The 18,301-nt window shown below is 52.6% G+C and overlaps 2 protein-coding genes across 2 annotated transcripts in view; one reads left to right on the top strand and one right to left on the bottom strand.

The window, feature by feature from the left end:
* ZBTB45 (zinc finger and BTB domain containing 45) overlaps positions 1 to 18,301 on the top strand; it is a 95,313-nt gene that overhangs the window by 26,621 nt on the left and 50,391 nt on the right. The window lies entirely within an intron of this gene.
* On the bottom strand, positions 2,155 to 18,301 carry LOC116832304 (uncharacterized). The gene is made up of 5 exons (XM_032792979.2): positions 18,088 to 18,301; positions 17,241 to 17,367; positions 14,135 to 14,985; positions 8,713 to 8,716; positions 2,155 to 3,599 (listed from the first exon to the last, which is right to left on the bottom strand). Exons 2-5 carry the CDS (start codon positions 17,338 to 17,340, stop codon positions 3,085 to 3,087), a joined length of 1,470 nt encoding a protein of 489 aa, XP_032648870.1. The 5' UTR covers positions 17,341 to 17,367; positions 18,088 to 18,301; the 3' UTR covers positions 2,155 to 3,084.

Genomic DNA, 18,301 nt, shown 5'->3' with positions numbered 1-18,301 from the left:
ACACCCCTTGCTGGTTGTTTTTAACACACACACACACACACACACACACACACCCTTGCTGGTTGTTTTTATTACACACACATACACCTTCCCTCTCTCCCTCGTAGGCTTCTTTCTTGTAGATTTTGCAAACTTCAATTAGCAGTGCAAACAGATGCCCATCATGAGACACACAACAGCAGCCAGGGAGCCAAGTGCCTCCTACCCCCTGCCTGAACAAAACCTGTTTATCACTGTCTGATGACCACTCTTAACTAACGCCCCTTAAGAACCTCAGTATAGAGACAGAACTCCTTAAATCTCATCCATCTCACAAGGCTTAAGATTACCAGTGGATCACTGGCTCTTGGCAGAGACCTCAGATGCCACCCTTTCGCGCACTATTAGGTAGACGATAGATCCAGAGGATCCCTAGAAACCCCATACGCCCCCTTTTGCCCTCTGGATGTTTGTCTCAAGGGATCTGTGGGTCACACCTCTCATCTCTGGGTCACACCTCTCTTCTCACAGTAAGGGCAGCCACTGGCTCTTAATAAGCTGCCATTCCAAGCTTTTTTGCCTGGACAGTGTACCAGAGCCCGCATTTGCTTTGCCCATAATACATAGTTTCCTTAGGGGATTGTTGAAGTGCGATGCATCAGCCTTCCCGTTCTTTACTCTGCTGGCGCAGTATTCCCCACCCCCACCCCCACCCCCCAGCGCCTGTCCCATCTGTTCAGATCATCAGCTGTTCGGGGCAGCTCACCTGCTACTCAGTGTCTGTGTCGCACACTGGAGCCCCATTCTCAGCTGCCCAGTGGGCACTGCCTTAATAAACCAATTAATTAATTTTTAAAAAGGCCTATCCGCCACGTAAATCTGGCTTAAGCCTTCAGAGTAAGACTCGGGCAGGGCGACAACATTAGGCTGCTGCCTCTCAGCAGGCAGGTGGAATTTTGTCCACTGCCCTCAGCACCATCTCGGAGCCAGTGGTGCAGGGATGGACTTTCCTAGGGTCGTAGATCCCAAGGCCAGAAGGGACACGGGGATCTAGTCTGACTTCCTGCGTAGCACAGGGCAGAGAACCGCCCCCAAGGAATCCGTTTGAAATAGCATGGATCTTTTGGGGGGCTGGGGGGAGGGGAACCATCCAATCTTTATTTAAAAATGGCCAGCAATGGAGAATCCACCACCACCCTTGCTCCCATCGTTCAGCACCCTCATGGTTAAAATGATATTTCTAGTCTGAATTGGTCTGGCTTCAACTTCCAGCCATTGGATTGGGCTGGACCCTAGAAACCATTATCAAACATTAGTTCCCTATGGAGATACTTACAGACTGTGACCAAGTCATCCCTCAACCTTCCCTGTGTTAAGCTCAACAGACTGAGCTCCTGGGGTCTCTCGCTATGAGGCAGGTTTTAGGACCCTTTAATCATTGTGGAGGTTAAGGCTAGGTTTACAGTGGGGGGGGCGGGTGAGTTGTCAACCTAAGATAAGTCGGCGTATCTTAGGTCAATTTACCTGGCCGTGAGGACAGTGGCAAATCGACCGCTGCCGCTCCCCCAACTCCGCTTCCGCCTCTCGCCGTGGTGGAGTTCCACAGTCGACAGCACAGTAGTGTTGACGTACCCTAAGATTTTGTCAGTTATTTTTAGTAAAGTCCCAGACAGGTCACAGGCAAGAAACACAAATTCATGGAAGCCTGAAACCTGTCTGAGACTTTTACTACAGATAACTGGGGGGGGGGGGGGGGGGGGCCCCGGGCCCCCCCTGTGTGTGTGTGGGTGGGGGGGGGGGGGGGGGGGGGGGCAGCCTGAGTCCCACTGTGTGTGTCTGTGTGTGTGGGTGGGGGGCGGGAACCAGATGGACACACGACACAGGTCCCTCCAGGACCCGCTACGGCCAGAATGGGGGAGGGAGAGCTCCAGCCCCGGCTGCTGAGGGTGAGGAAGGAAGGGATGGCCCTGGCCCAAGCCAGTGGTGAGGTGGGACAGCCATGGCTGCTGTGGGGGGGACAGACAGAGGACAGCTCCAGGCCCATCCACTGTCTGCTCTGGCCACAGCTGCTAACCATCCCAGCCACTGACCACCTTGGCTGTGGGGTGGGAGGCAGCGCTAGCCCCCACCACTGCCACAAGGTTGGGTTGAAGCCAAAGAAGTGACAGATGTCCATTAAAATTTCATGGAATCTGTGACTTCCATGACTAAATCGTATCCTTGAATCATTCTCATAGCTCTTCTCTGAACCCTCTCCAGTTCACCAACATCCTTCTTGAATGATGGGCACCAGAACTGGATGCACTGGTGAGCGACAGGTGAAGAAGTTGAATTTCTTGAGTTTATTGTTCTTCAAGGTTAGTGATCTCTCCCCGAGCGGAGTCTCTGCTGGGCGTAACCACACACACCCTCCTCCCCCGGCATACACTTTTCTCCCATGGTTTCCACTCTGTCAGCAGCTAAGGTACCAACGAGCGCAACACAGATCCACAGCAGACATGTCCACTATGATTAAACTTCCTGCTCCGGATTTCTCTTTGCTGGGACATGTGGAATACGTTGTGAATTCAAAAGGAATCTTTCCCCCAGGTGGGCAAAGTGTCTCTTTCCCCTCCCCTGCCCCCCAGGGACTCTCCGAGGTTACAAGCACTGAGCTCCCCCATATCCACGGTCACCATCCCACGTGGACTCTCCAAGGTGTTACAAGCACTGAGTTCCCCCATGTCCATGGTCACCATCCCACGTGAACTCTCCGAGGTGGCACAAGTGCTGAACTCCCCCATATCCATGGTCACCATCTCACGTGAACTCTCCGAGGTGTCACAAACGGAGTTCCCCTGTCTCCGCGGTCACCATCCCATATGATCCTCCAAGATCTAATAAGCATTGATCTCCCACAGAAGCCCTTTGTCCACGTGTCCCCTGTGGATTCTCCCAGGTGTAATAAGCCCTGAGCTCACCTGTGTCCGAGGCGTAATTAGCGTTGCATTCCCACGGGAACCCTTTGCCCACGTGCCCAGCGTGTCTTTATTCCCAGCGTGGGTCTCTAACAAGGCACGAACAGTGCACCAAACCCTCCCCCCCATGCCTCCCCTGGCAGGCTGCTCATAGCGGGTTGGCCGCGTGGGTCCCGTGGTGTAGGATGAGCGCCGAGCTCTGGCTGAAGCTTTTCCCACACTGGGTGCACTTGTAGGGGCGCTCACCGGTGTGGATGCGCTGGTGGCGGATGAGGTGGGAGCTGCGGCTGAAGCTCTTGGCGCACTGCAGGCAGCGGTAGGGCTTCTCGCCGGTATGAATGCGCTGGTGCTCCAGCAGGCGGGAGCTCTCACAGAAGCGCTTGCCGCACTGGGCGCACTGGAAGGGCTTCTGGCCGGTGTGGAGGCGCTGGTGCTGGATGAGGTTGGAGCTCCAGGAGAAGCGCTTGCCGCACTGCGGGCAGTGGTAAGGCTTCTCGCCTGTGTGCATGCGCTGGTGCTGCAGCAGGTTGGAGTTCTGGGTGAAGCTCTTGGCGCAGGCCCCACACTTGTAGGGCTTCTCCCCCGTGTGGGTACCAAGGTGGCGCATCAGGTGGGAGCTCTGGCTGAAGCCCTTGCCACACTCCGTGCACTTGTAGGGCTTCCCTGGCGATGGGCGGGGGGCCGGGGCACCAGCGTAGGGACGGGCCTGGCCCGGCTGGTCCTCTGCCTCATTCCCCCAGGCCTGGCTGAGCCGCTCCACCGGGGAGTTTCCCTCCTGGCCCCCGGCCTCAGCCTCATCCCTCCAGGCTGGGCCCAGACACTCCACTTCAGAGTCCCCCTGCTGCCCCCCAGCCTCGGCCCCCCAGGCTAGTTCTGGGTCCGGGCCCTGGGGATTGTTCCCGGTGGAGCCTCTCATGGACATCCTGTGTGGCTGTGCGGCCTCTTGCTAGAGATCTCCCACCTCAGGCTCACTCCTGCCACCTGTGGAGACAAGAGAGGGGTGAGTCACTCCCTGGGCCAAGGGGCTGCTCACTGCAGCTGGCTGGAAATTTCTCATGGGGACGATATTTCAACAGGCAACGTGCTTTCCTCCTATGAGGAAGGGGGAATTTTCTGTAACATTCCAATGATTCCGTTCCCCCGGTTCTTTGCCTGGCCACCCCCGGGTGCCCCTGGTTTAAAGATCTGCCCTTGGAGCGGAGCCGGAGAAAGGCTGAAATTAACCCATATCAATGGAGGCTCCGCAAAGACTGTGGGAACCCCAGGGACTGATGCTTCTCCTCAAGAATCTCTGGCAGGTGGCACGTGGGAACGCAGCATGGGTCTGCAGGAGCTAGATAAGGAGATGAGACTCAAAGAGCTTGGCTAGTTTAGCCTCAGTGAAAGAAGGCTGAGGGGAGATACGATCGCTCTATCCGTATGGGAGAACCCCATTTATCTGGTCTAATTGGGATCAGGCTCAGATCAGATCATCAAAACTTTGGATAAACCGGAGAAAGAGAAAATATGATGCTGCAGCACCATCTAGTGGCCATAGGAGAGATCACCTACTTCTGGCCCCGCAGTCCTGGTGGTTTGATAAATGCAGCAAGCCGGTTAGGGAGAGTTGGATAAACAGAGTTCTACTGTACATCAGAGGGATAAACACCAGGGAGGGAGAGGAGTCACTTAAATTAAGCACCAGTGTGGACACAAGAACAAATGGATATAAACTGGCCAGCAACAAGTTTAGGCTAGAAATTAGATGAAGATTTCTAACCATCGGAGTGAAGTTCTGGAGGAATGGGGGCCAAAAATCCTAACTAGCTTCCAGGCTGAGCTTGATAAGTTTACGGAAGGGATGATATGGTGACACTGTCTCCAATGGCATGTAGCCGATCTGTAACTGCTCACAACAAATATCTCCACCGGCCGGTGATGGGACACTCCATGGGGAGGGCTCCGAGTTACTACAGAGAATCCGCCCCCAGGTGTCTGGCTGGTGGGTGTTGCCCACATGCTCAGGGTCCAACTGATCACCATATTTGCGGGGCAGGAAGGAATTTTTCCCTGGGTCAGATCAGCAGAGACCATGGGAGGTTTTTGTCTTTCTCTGCAGCATGGGGCATGGGTCACTTGCAGATTTAAACTAGTGTTAATGGTGGAGTCTCTGTAACTTGAAGTCTTCATAATTTGAGGACTTCTGTAACTCAGCGAGAGGTTAGAGGTCTGTTACAGGAATGGGTGGGTGAGGTTCTGTGGCCTGCAACAGGCAGGAGGGAAGACTAGATCATGATGGTCCCTTCAGGCCTTATGGTCTATGAAAGGCATCAGGTGTCTGGAATAAGGGTGGCTTTGGGAGAAAGTCAGCAGCTCTGGGACTACCAGGGAGATGGAGAGATCAAGAAAGGGATTCCACAGCAGGTTGGTTGGGAGGACCACTGGCTTAGCCAAAAAGGACTACGGCTTAACCTGTAGTTCTCTATCCTACGACTTCCTGATGCTGGGTTCCAGTTAATAAACCCTGCTCTGCTTTGCAAACACTGCCAGGCATCACTGCAAATACTCGCTGAGGTGGATGGGTCCCTGGAGGGTGTACAAGTCTCTGACCAGGAGTCTAGTTGGAGTCGTTGGGCAGAGCTCAGTGTGAAGCAGGAATGCTGGAGCTCAAAAGCTCAGTCTCAGAGGTGTTGATGCCGTGTAGCCTACAGGAAGGAAGAGTGAGACCCCTTGGGGGTCCACCACACATATGGGGTTCTTTCCAGGGGCTGTTCAAAAGCCGGGGCATAGCACGGATTCTGCAGATCCGTCAGCCCACCCCAAATCACATTTGGAATTTTCCAGGTGGACATTTTAATTTTGCCGACTCTTTTCAATTTTCCATTAGGAAACGGAAACAGAAGATTTTGTTCCAGGTCAGTTTGACCCAAATTGAAATATTTTGGATTGCTCAACTGGCCTGAAACATTTAGTTGCAAATCAGTTCAGCTTTAAACAGCATTTCATGTTAAATGCATATGTACAACAGGGCTAATAGCTCTTCCCTCCCTCATAGGATAAAACCATTAAGGACTGTGAAGCGCTTGGAGCTCTGCTGATGAAAAACAGCTAGGTATTATTATTTCCACTTTGTGGTGCATTGCCTCATGGGAGTTGTGTTTCAGGTACCTATTCTCCCATATGGGCTGGGCTCCCTGGCTGGACTACATCTCCCATGATGCAACATAGTCTCCCCCTCAGTGAGGCATGTGGTGCATCATGGGAGATGCAGTCTGGCCAAGCACCCTCGCCCATAGGCAAAAAGGGAGGCATGAGGCACATGAACTACAATTCCCATGATGCACCATGACGAAAGTTTACTACAGCACTAACTTAAAACAAGGTTTGGCAAAATTCAATTTTTAATATGTATAATTTTAATGGATTATATCAATGCTCATTTTTCAGATATTTTCTGTTTTTTATCGATTTGAATTTTCACAGTTGCATAAAATTATGGGGTTTGTCTTTTGTATTTTTATCAATTTAAATTTTCACAGTTGTGGGAAATTGGATCAGACAATGGGGGAGAGTGAGACAATTATTTTATGACAATAGATGTTGAGATTCAAAAAGTTAAAGCTTGATAATCGTTAAAACACAAATGGTCAATGTCTGATCAAAATAAGCAAAGTAAATATTCTTAAATCAGACTCTGATGAGCAGCATTTTTCTTACTTTGCTTATCTGTAAATTTCAATTTTTAGCAATGGAAACATTGTTTTAGGAGTTTGTATGTGTGCACAGTGAAATAAACATTTACCGGAAAAAACCCTTCAAAGTTGACTGAAAACAAAGCATTTTGAGGTAAGCTCACTGCTCCCCAGTGAAGCATTTCCATTCAGGGATAGCAAAATATTCCACATCAAGCAAAAAAGGAGAAGTGTGTAGTGGCCTGGTTTGGTCTGGATACCCACCGACCCAGACGTGTTGCTATGCAGTTCGAGAAGGGAGGCTTTGCACTCGGAACGGAAGGTGGTGAGGTTTGAGATGCTCCAGTGAGAATCATACCACTCTCATTTTGGTCTGGAGTGGAGTAGAACCCATGTGCCCTGCCGCAAGGCCCCTTAAAAGGAGGCAGGGTCAATCCCACCTGGGCCTTTTATATCTCTGCAGACCAGGCTGTCAGTCACGAGCTCTGGGATGTAAATCAGGCTTGGCCATTTCCCCTTAAAGGGGCCGCTCACCTGTGCCAGACCCAACAGCACCAAATATCACAGTGGGTACTCTTCGCAGCAGTGCTGCCTAGTGGATAAAGCACAGCACACAGGCCAGCTGGACTCTCTCTCCAGGTCTGCACTGGGTGACCTTGTGCATGCCATTTCCCCTGTCTGTGCAAAATGAGGACAATGGTACTGCCCATTTTTTGACACGTTGCAAAAAGGGCCAATTGACTTGTTCACAGGATCAATGGGACAAAGTGGGAATGTTCTGTGATATTTGCGTGACACCTATGCCCACCTCCATTTCTACTTTGCATTGCTACCCAGTGGGCACGCAAGGGTGAGCGCTGCTCTTGGTAGATGAACTCCGCCTGGCTTCGTCTGAGGCCAATGGACTGAGAGGTGAGAAAAGTTGGCTTTTAGGGGAGGCTCATCTGCCCTCACTTGGGATGTGAAACAGCCAGAGAAAGAGAGCCTGAAACGGAGTTCACAGGAGCTTGGCTGGCAGATTGCGCTGGCATAGCCAGGACGGACAATTTCTTGATCAGCATTTCTCAAACTGGGGGTCCTGACCGAAAAGGGAGTCATAAGCCTATTGTAAGGGGGTGGGGGTCACAGCATTGCCACCCTTGCTTCTCTGCTCTCCAGACAACCAGCTCTGAAGGCAGCAGTGGCGGCTGGCCAGGTGCCCAGCTCTGAAGGCAGCACCGCCGCCAGCAGCAGCGCAGAAGTGGTGGCCTGGTATGGGTGGAGTGGATAGTCATTTTTGGGGGTGGCTGTCACAGCCTGAAATATTTTCAAAGAGGGTTCCAGCAAAAAAAAAGTATGAGAACCCCTGGTCTTGACCTTTATGGCTCTGTGCTAACCTAAGGATTTTCCCGTGGTAGGCTGCAGGACAGCAATAAACCCAGCTCTGGTGTGAAAGGCTGCCTGGTGTTGATGCAAATACTGGACAATCAAAAGAAAGCAATTCAGCTGACCCAACGCTAAGCTGTGTCTGGGATTTTATTTAGCCACTTTCAAAACATATGGCTTTTTAGGACCGATTCAGGATGCAACTCTTCCTTCTAAAGCCCAAACTGATCTCCCGCATTCCTCACCTGCACGGGTTCCCCTCAGGACCACCCTTTCCGTGGAATCCTGGAGATGCGGGGCACAGGGCCCTTCCCCTCGCCTCATCTGGAACAGCAGGTCGTGGGGGAAGGGGGCTGGGAATCCTGTTCACGGGGAAAGGAAACAGGATCAAAGGTCAAATGAGCACAACGAAGCCTGCTGTGTGATTTTGATTCACCTCCTCTTTGTACTGGGTGTGGGCCTACTGGGTTAAGGTGGAGGGGAGAATCCTTCCTGACCTTTGCAGGTGCCTGGCTGAAGCCCTGAAGCATGAGGTTGGATTAAAGTCACTGTTTTAAGGCAGAGTTGGGGGTGGTCTGAGCAGGTTGAGGGGAGGTGATGGACGGGGGGGATCTCCACACAGAATCCCCAGTGCTGGATGGGTCAGTGGGGGGAAGGTGTGGGGAGGTCCCCAGGCAAGCAATATTGCTTTCCCCCAGAAAGAAAGGGATGAAGAGGGGGATTCCAGGGCCAGAAGGGACCACCCTGATGCCCAGCTGGAGATGAGATCAGAATATCAGAGACACCCAGCACCTAATACCCCAGGGAAATGGGGCCTTCCCCAGTTCCATCAGGGCCTGCCCATGATCCTGTACAGCTCCACCTCCCCAAACAGACCCTACTATGCCCATAATATGCACGGCACCATAGTGGATTCACTCGCCCCTGGACTCTCAATATTATCACCGAGTGCTCCCCAGCTGCAGTGCTCACTCAGTCTGTGTGTGTAGGCGAGGATGTTAGCCCCCTTCTACAGAAAGGGAAACTGAGGCACAGTGGGGTGCAGACACTTGCCCATGGCCACATGGCAGGGCCAGGAATGGAACCCTGGAATCCTGCTCTAGCAACTAGACAAGCTGCCCTCGGGATCTCGTTAGCCCCAGGCCCAGCACTTGGGCCCTGGCAGAGTGGGGCGGCGGGAGTGGGGAGGAGAGCTTGGGTAGTACAGCAGGCTCAGAGGGCTGCTTATTAACTTTCATGAGAGGGAAATCAAAGCTCAGGTGGAGAGAAGGGATGATGTGGTAAGCGGCAGTGAAAGCTCTGCACAGACTTCCTGGGGTTGGCTGGGTCAGTGGGGAGGGGGAATGGGAGCACCCCTGTACAGACTCCCCAGACCTGGCTGGGACAGTGCGGAGGGGAGATGGGGGGATCCCCGCATAGACTCCCCAGGACTGCCTGGGTCGTGGGGGGGGGGGGGGGGGAATGGTGGATCCCAGCAAAGACTCTCAGTGGGCTGACAGGAGGGGCAGAGGGGATGGGAGTGATTCCCCACACAGACTCCGTGAGGCTGGCTGGACAGGTGTGTGGGAGATGGGGGGGGATCCCGCGCACAGACTCCCCGTGGGCAATGGATGGGGGGAGAGGAGGGAGATCCCCACACAGACTCCCTGGAAGAGGGAGCTGGGGCAGCCCGGGGAGGGGGATCCCAGCAAGACTCCCTGGGACAATGGGATGGGGGGAGGGGGAATCCCCGCACAGACTCCCCAGGGGAAGTGCTGTAGCAGTGGGGCGGGATTCCACACAGACTCCCGGGGGGTCGGGGTGACCGATTCCGCACCAGATCCTCGGGGGGGGCTGGGCAAGCGGAGAGGGAGGAGGGATCCCGCAGACTCCTGGGGGAGGCGTTGGGGCAAGCGGGGGGAGAGGAAGAGTCCCGCACAGATTCCGGGGGGGGGGCAGTGGGGATCCCAGCACAGACTCCCGGGGGGCAGCGGGGGGAGGGGGATCCCCGCACAGACTCCCGGGGGGGGCGGGGCTGGGGCAGCGGGGGAGGGCAGGGGGATCCCCCGCAACAGACTCCCCGGGGGGGGGGGCAGCGGGGGGAGGGGCAGGGGGATCCCCGCACAGACTGCCCGGGGGGGCAGCGGGGGGAGGGCAGGGGAATCCCGCACAGACTCCCCGGGGGGGGGCAGCGGGGAGGGGCAGGATCCCCGCACAGACTCCCCGGGGGGGGGGCAGCGGGGGAGGGGCAGGGGGATCCCGCACAGACTCCCCGGGGGGGGGCAGCGGGGAGGGCAGGGGGATCCCGCACAGACTCCCCGGGGGCGGGGGGAATGGGGAAGACTCCCGCCCATGCCCCGCTGACGCGGGCTCCCTCTCACCCCCCCGGGCGCCGCCCCGGCGCGCCGCCGCGCGCCCGGGCCCCGCCGCAGCCCGGATGGACCCGTCCCGGCCGGCGGCCGCCCCCGGAAGCTCCGGTCTCAGTTACATCCCCTGACCCGCCCCGCCGCCCCACGCGCCGCTCTGCCCCGCGGCCGCCGGCTCGCTGGTTTTAACCCGCCCCTCGCCGGGCTGCTGCGCTTGCCAACCCCCCGGGCTGGCCGGGAGTCTCCCGGCGGCGGCGGCTGACACCGATCCGGGAGTCGCGGTGACGGCGAACTGACATAGCTACTCTGAAGTGTGGACCGAGCCTGAGTGACTTTGGAGCCTAAGTCTCAGGCTCCTAAATCACCTAGGCACTTGTGAAAAAATTACATTCCTGCATGTGCTTCTCCTTATGCCTGAGGTCAGCATGACAGACTGACCGAAGACCTGGGAAAGTTGTGTGCTGAGAGATTGGGGTGACCAGATGTTAAGGGGAAAATATCGGGACAGACGCACCCGCCGCTGAAATACCGCCAAAGGCCGTCCGCGACTGAAGGACTCTCTGCCGAATTGCCGCCAAACACCAGGAAACAAAATGTCAGGACAAATGGCATCCCGACCGTGTTCTGGTCTGAACACGGGACAAACCCCTTCAAATCAGGACATCTGGTCACCCTATGAAAGACTGAAAGGGTTCCCTTGGGGAATCCCCTGCTTAACGCTCTCCTTTGCTGTGCTGCCCACAGAAGACTTGACAATGGTTGGACAGCTGGAATATCTAATCTGGGTCAAGAGGAGGGTTATGATCTAGGGTTCTGGCTCTATCCCAACTCTAGAAAACCCACTCCTGTCATGTTTGCCTTTTATATGCCTTATATGACCACTGCCTGTCATGCTACCCACTGTTGTCTCCTTGTTCTCATCTGTCTCCATGGTGTGTCTTGTCTTATCCTCCCAAGTTTCACTTTTTTTTCCAGTGATTGTACCAGCCATAGCCCAGGACTCCATTACGCTAGGCGCTGTACATTATTTATTTGGTGTAGTACAGTAGCATTAGGAGGCCCAGGCATGAACTCCACTGCACCAGGTGCTGTACAAACACAGAACCAAAAGCCGGCTCCAAAGCGCTACAGGAATAGAAATAATGGCAAAGACCCGTTTTGCTTTTGAATGTCAAGTGCTTTAATGTTTCTGCAGTTATTTCTTCTGTGCATAACAAAGGTTTGAAAGCACCTTTATCATAGGTTGGGTATGGCACAAGCAGGCCAGAGACACTCAACACAGCATCTGGAATATGATAAAAGGGCTTAATATTGCAAAGGCAAGGTTCTTAAAAACATTTAAAATTGGAGCTGGGCACAGAATGGATTTTTTCGGTTCGCTGATAATGCTGGAAATAATAAATAAATAAATAAACATAATGAATTGCAGAGTGATGCTAAAAGGAAATTTTTTGAAATTTGGATTGCAAAGTCAAAGCAAAAAGTTGTTTCAGATCAACATTTCATTTGACCCGAAATTAAACATTTTATTTCAACTCTAAGCATTTTATAAAACAAAAACGGAAAGAAATTATGAGACGAAAAGTCACTTTGAAGTAAAAAAAAAAAACAACACATATATAAAATGTTTCACTCTGCAAGTGTCAAAAGAAAATATATATTTTTGGGAAACCAGCACAAAGTCACCAAATATTTTGGTGCCAGCGAATCTATATTTGTGACCAATAATAATCCATCAGAATAATTTTGCCCAGCTCCAATCTTAACACCTTCAAGCCTCTCCAACATAAAACTTTTCCCTCTGTTGTTCCATCTGCCAAACTGCATGAAAAGAAGTGAAAAAAAGATGCAATCAAATCCCAGCCTAATGACCCTTTGTCAAACAGGGAGCCACTTTCACTGTTGCAGGGATATGACATGATCGTCGATGAGAGGAAATCATCCACAGGGCAGATTGTCCATTAAAATATGGTTATGAAAATAGTTCCTCATGAAAGGATATATTTGTCTATTGTTTCTCTTTGTGCATTTTTTTTGTTTTGTTTTGTTTTTTAAGAAAAGAACTAGAAAATACCATACTAAGGCGCTAGGTTGAAAGAGCACAGAAGAACATGATGTGGTTAACAGATAACAATGGCACTGTAGTTGGAGACTTGTGATTCTTACATACAAACGGGGCAGAGTTAAGGTTATCCAGAAAGCCATAACTAGCATTTCCTGCTTCAATAGGCCATTGATCTACTCAGGAATTGGCAAAGTACAACCCTAAATTGTAATTTTAGCATTTCACGACTTGAAAGAACACTGGTAGAAAGCAGAGGTGGTGTTTCTGGTCAGCTTCGGGCACGACATTTATATGCAGAGCTGGTGGGGAAAATGAGGGGATTTTGCCACAGAAACTTCAGACAAAAATGGGAGGGGAAAGGGAGAGTTTTTGCTGAAATTTCCCACAGGAAATTTCAAGCTTTTGGCAAAAAAAACAAAACAAAACAAAAAAAATCCCAAATACAAACTCATGCCTGAAAACTGAAACATTTTCCCCAAAACCTGAAATATTTTTGGCCAAATCACAAAATATTTAAATTCTGAAATGCCATGATGGTGCCTCATAGGAGTTGTAGTTCAGGGACTTCATGAGCCTAGTCTCCTCAGTCAGACTACATCTTCCATGATGCATAAGTCTCTACTCTTTCTAAACCACTGCAGCGCCTCATGGGAATTGCAGTTCAGGAACCTCATGCTCCCATTCTTCTCCATATGCCAGCCTCTTTGGTTCAACTACATCTCCCATGATGCATTCAGGTCACACTGCAGATGACCTATCATAATGCCTCATGGCAATCACATGCCCACATTGCATCATGGGAGATGTAGTCTTGATGGTTAGCCTGGCCTACAGTATGAGGCAACCAAAGTGCAACTCCCATGATTCACTGAAGTGGCTCAGGAACAGGAGATCAGGGAGAAATGGGTTTTTTAACCACGAAAGCATATGCCCAAATAAATCTGTTAGTCTTTAAGGTGCCACTCCTCGTTATGGTTTTAGCTGAGACCATGGTGCATCATGGGAAATGCAGTCCAACCAAGAAGCTCAGCATAGAGTGGAGAATGAGGGCATGAAGCAATTGCACTACAACTCCCACGAGGCAGTTCAGCAGTATTTCAGAATAGAAAAAATTCAGTTTTTGGTTGAAGTTTTTCCGACAAAAAAACTGAAACTTTCTGTAGGCATCAGACACATTTTATTCGCTCAAACCAACATTTCCAGACGAAAAACAATTCATTAATAATGCTCCCTAGCACTTTTCACCAATAGATCTCAAAGCACTTTAGTATCATTACCTCCACTTTGCAGATGGGGAAAAAGAGGCACAGAAAGGGAAAGTGACTTGCAGCAGGGGAGAGCTAGGAATAGAACCGAGGTCTTGTGAGTGCCAGTCCAAGCCAGTACCCTCCCCTTGAGGCCAGACTGCTTTAAAGAGAGCCCACCGTGTGATATTTGCCAACACTGGGTTTGTGACAGGGTGGGCATGACTTCATTGAAGCCCCCAGAGTGTGTGATGGACAACTAGGCTGGCGCAGCTGATACTGGCCCTGCCTCCTCTTAAAGGGCCAGCACACCCTTTATTTGTATGGTCTCTACGCCACATGTGAGTGGGTCCGTCACCGGGTGAATGGCCCCTTTAAAAGGCAGTGGGTGTGCCCTCACCAGAGCCCCCCAGAGTATGAGACGGACAACCAGGCTGGCACAGCTGATGCTGGCCCTGCCTCTTCTTAAAGGGACCAACACCCCCCTTTATTTGTAGGGTCTCTGCGCTGCATGGCTTCTCTGGTGGGTGATTAGCCCTGATCGCTGACGGAAGCTCTTGCCACACTCGCCGCACCGGTAGGGCTTTTCCCCCGTGTGGATCCGCCGGTGGATGGTCAGGTGGGAGCTGACAGAGAAGCCCCGTCCGCACTCGGCGCAGCGGTATGGCCGCTCCCCAGTGTGGGTCCGCTGGTGGAGATTGAGGGTGGAGCTCTGGCTGAACCGCTTCCCGCAGTGGTGGCACTGGTAGGGCTTCTCTCCCGTGTGGGTGCGCTGGTGCTTGGCCAGGTGGGAGCTGACAGCAAAGCTCCGCCCGCACTCGGTGCACTTGTAGGGCTTCTCCCCGGTGTGGGTGCGCCGATGCAGCACCAGGGTGGAGCTTTGGCTGAAGCTCTTCCCGCACTCACCACACCGGTAGGGCTTCTCCCCCGTGTGGATCCGCTGGTGGATGGTCAGGTGCGAGCTGACCGAGAAGCTCTTCCCGCAGTCAGCGCACTGGTAGAATCTCTCTGCTGCCGGGATCCGCAGCTGGGGTGGCTGCGGCGGCAGCTGGGCAGGGCTTTGGCTGAAACTGCCCCCACACTGGGTGCACACGGTCTGGCTCCCTCCAGGATGGGGGAGAGGCAGAGCCTGGACCCGCTGCAGGGCAGCGCTGCCCTCTTTGAGTTTCTTCAGGCCCTCGCTGTCGGCAGCCATTTTGCTCCATGGCTTTCCTGCTGGCCTGGCCTGGGTCTGGCAGGTGGCTGCGTGGCCTGGGGCCTGGTAAACGTTCCCTTCAGATCTCATCCCTGGTAACGTCCCATGGGACTGTGCTGTCTCGGGGCCTCCCTGCTGCAGGGCTGGGTTAATAATTCCACTATCTGCGAGGATAAAGAGAGAATCCAAACATGATTTTCCAGTCTGTTATCTCATCAGCACCTCACTGTTCTGCTTCCTTGTTCCCCAGAATCTTAACTTTCATTTAAAAAAAAAAAGTCTCTAGCTGCTATAGTTGTGGAGAAAACCAGGAAAATGCAAATTGAGGGCATAACTGACGCTGCCTGAGTCTGCTGAGAGCCTGAGCCTGTTGCTGTGTGAGGTGTGAATTTGCTGAACAATGGTTCTGAGAAGTGCGGGCAGAGTTTATTTTACATGTGGGGCTTGGAAAGGTAGCACTAGCTTCCCCCCATCCCACCCAATTTGCTGCCAGAGCCAGGGAGGAAAGAAGAACAACTGAGGGGCGTGGAAATGATCTCATTAGAATGCCGAAAAATAAACCCAGCTGCCTTAATAACCCTTCCACAGTTGTTCTTCCATCTCGTACATGGACAGACAGTGATGAGGGGAGGGAGCTACTGCCCAATGTGCGGTGGGGTGGGTGGAAAGCCACGAGTGATGCATCCGCCACTCCTGACTGTATGCCCCTTTGGGCAGGGACCAACTTTCTGTTCTGGGTTTGTACAGCACCTAGCACAATGAGGTCCTGGGCCATTACTGGACCTCCCAGGCGCTACCATTATACACCTAATACATAATTTATGGCGCCTAGCACAATGGGGTCCTGAGCCATGACCGGGGCTCCCAGTGTTACCATAATGCGCCCAGTAAATAACAATGATAATAACAGTTGTAATCTTCTCCTATATGAGGTACAATTGAGAGAATTAACGAGCAGAGCTGGGCAAATAATGGCTTTTTCAATCCACTGGCAATTCGGAAAAATTTTTAAAAATCAATTTCAGAAACAACCGAAAATAAAAATTTTCAAAATTTTCAGGTATTCAAAAAGTCAAATATATACATATCTATATACTGATTTGGGTGGAAGGGAACGTTTCATTTTGAGAAAATCAGACTGTGTTGTTTTTATTTTGACCCTTTCTAACCATTTTCTCGGGGGGAGGGGATAGGTTATTATATATAAAAATAAAGGAAATTTTGCAACCAACAGTCATTTCACACTGAAAAACTGAAACATTTCATCCAAGACTCTGACTTTGGGTGGAATTTAATTTAATTTAATATTTCGGGGAAACTGAAAGAATGTGGCAGAACTGACACGATTTGACCGAGGTCACCCAGCCGGAGAGAGATGGCAAGAGGTCTCCTGAGTTCCAGCCCAGGGCTCTATCCACTAAGCCATGCTGCCTCGCATTTTCTTTCTCCTGCCTCGTGAGCCTTGGCTACTTAGGCTGTGAGCTCTCAGAGGCAGAGAGCGTCTCTCAATATGTTGACGACCTCTTGAGGGTCTGTTCAGCCCTGGCCTGGGCCTGGCACCACAGTGTGCTGCGGAGTCTCTGAGTGCTAGGGTAACAATGCTATAAGTTAGTTCTGGCAAAGCTGAAGAGATTGAAGAGCGGGTAAGTCTGAGTGGGGGAGAAGAGATGGGGTGGGAAGCAGTATGGACTAGTGGCTAAAGCACTGGACTGGGGTTCAGGACCCAGCTTTGCCACTGGCCTGAGGGGTGACCTTGATAAATCACTTCATCTCTCCGTACCTCAGTGTCCCCATCTATAGCATGGGGATAGGGATACAGCTCTCCTGAGAGAAATACCACAGCCAGATATTATGAGCAATGCCACAGCAAAATTCTTCGGACAAACCCCTTTTTTCAGCGAAAAACACAGGCCCAGGTCGCCTGAACGCCATATGAATTGAAGTCGAGTTTGGCATATTGTTTCAGTCACTCAAAAAAAGGCGGAACAAATCCAAATATTTGGATCCTTTGGATCAAAAAGACTTTTCATTTCCAAATTTCCTTTGCTTTTATTAAATAGTAATTTTAAAAACAGTAAAAAATGCCTGAAATCAAAAGGAAACGTTTCGGTTTACATCAAACACGATGTTTTGTCTGACCCAACATTTTTGTTGCAGGATGACCCCCAAGGGTTTTTTTCCCCTGTTTTCCAGATCTGCCTCCTAACGAAAACCATCAGTTATTAGCTCAGCTCTAGCCGCAGCATTTCTGACCCTTCTTTCTCATCACAGGCGTGGAGGCGATTGTCTCCTTCCCTCTCACTTGGATTCAGGGAATGGGGGAACTGACACCCCAAATCTAAGGGGGAGAACCCAGGGTTAGAGCCAATCCGGGCACATCAGAGCCTGCCCAGGCCCGAATGTCAAGGGGGAGCCTTACCCCGAGAAAGGAGCGTCCCGTAGTTCTCCGGAACCATGTCCCTGTAGATGGGCCTTGGAGCGGGGTCCAGCAGAGCCCACTGGATCTCAGCAAAATACATTGGACCTGCCTCTAATATCCCAGCACCCTGGAATGAGAAGAGTCTGAGCTTGGGGCAACCCAGCATCCAGCCCCATGCTTCCTAGTTCAGCCCTACCCCCCTCAGTCCAGCCCCACATCCTCCACCTCAGCCCTGCCCCCCTCAGTCCAGCCCCACATCCTCTGGTTCAGCCCTGCCCCCCTCAGCCCAGCCCCAAATCTCCTCCAGCTCAGCCTTGCCCCTCTAACCCCAGCCCCACAACCCTGCAGCTCAGCCCAGACCCCCTCAGTCCAGTCCCACGTCCTCTGGCTCAGCCCTGCCCTCCTCAGTCCAGCCCCACATCCATCAGCTCAGCACTGCCCCTCTAACTCCACCCCACATCCCTGCAGCTCAGTCCAGCCCCACATCTTCTGGCTCACCCCTGCCCTCTTCTCCTCAGTCCAGCCCCACATCCACCAGTTCAGCCCTGCCCCTCTAACTCCACCCCACATCCCTGCAGTTCAGTCCTGCCCCTCTAACCTCAGCCCTGCAGCTCTGCTTCACTCACCCCAGCCCCAAATCCTCCCCACCTCAGCCCTGCTCCCTCACTATGTGTTGTGTTCCTACAGCGCCTAGCACACTGGGGTCCTGGGCCATCACGGGGGTGGCTAGTGCTACCCTAATACCCCTAATAAACAATGTACAGCACCCGGCACAGTGGGGGTCTTGGCGTGTGCCCTCCCAGCCACGACTGCGATGGCAAACAAGAAGGCGGAGCCCTAACCTTACCTAGCGCTTTGCGGAGCGCCTTAGCCCGCTGCGCAGAGGGGGAAACTGAGGCACGGAGAGGGCGGGGACCCACGAGTCCCCGAGCGGAACCCAGGCGTCCTGCGCTAGCGGCGCCCGCCGGGGAGTCTCCAGCCTGGCTGCCGGAGGGACCTGCCCTGCCAGGCCGCCGCCGCCTACCTGGGCCCGGTGCCGGTCGGGCAGCCCCAGCCGGCTC

The sequence above is a fragment of the Chelonoidis abingdonii genome, chromosome 11 (assembly GCF_003597395.2).
Source record: "Chelonoidis abingdonii isolate Lonesome George chromosome 11, CheloAbing_2.0, whole genome shotgun sequence".
NCBI classification, from domain to species: Eukaryota; Metazoa; Chordata; order Testudines; family Testudinidae; genus Chelonoidis; species Chelonoidis abingdonii.
This window is presented reverse-complemented; position numbering and strand designations above follow the sequence as displayed.

Bases quoted from the DNA above. Each gene is read 5' to 3' on its own strand.
- LOC116832304 (XM_032792979.2), bottom strand. From the start codon at position 17,340: ATGTATTTTGCTGAGATCCAGTGGGCTCTGCTGGACCCCGCTCCAAGG. The intron at 14,986-17,240 runs GTAAGGCTCCCC...TTATCCTCGCAG, and splicing joins CGGGACGCTCCTTTCTCGGG to ATAGTGGAATTATTAACCCA.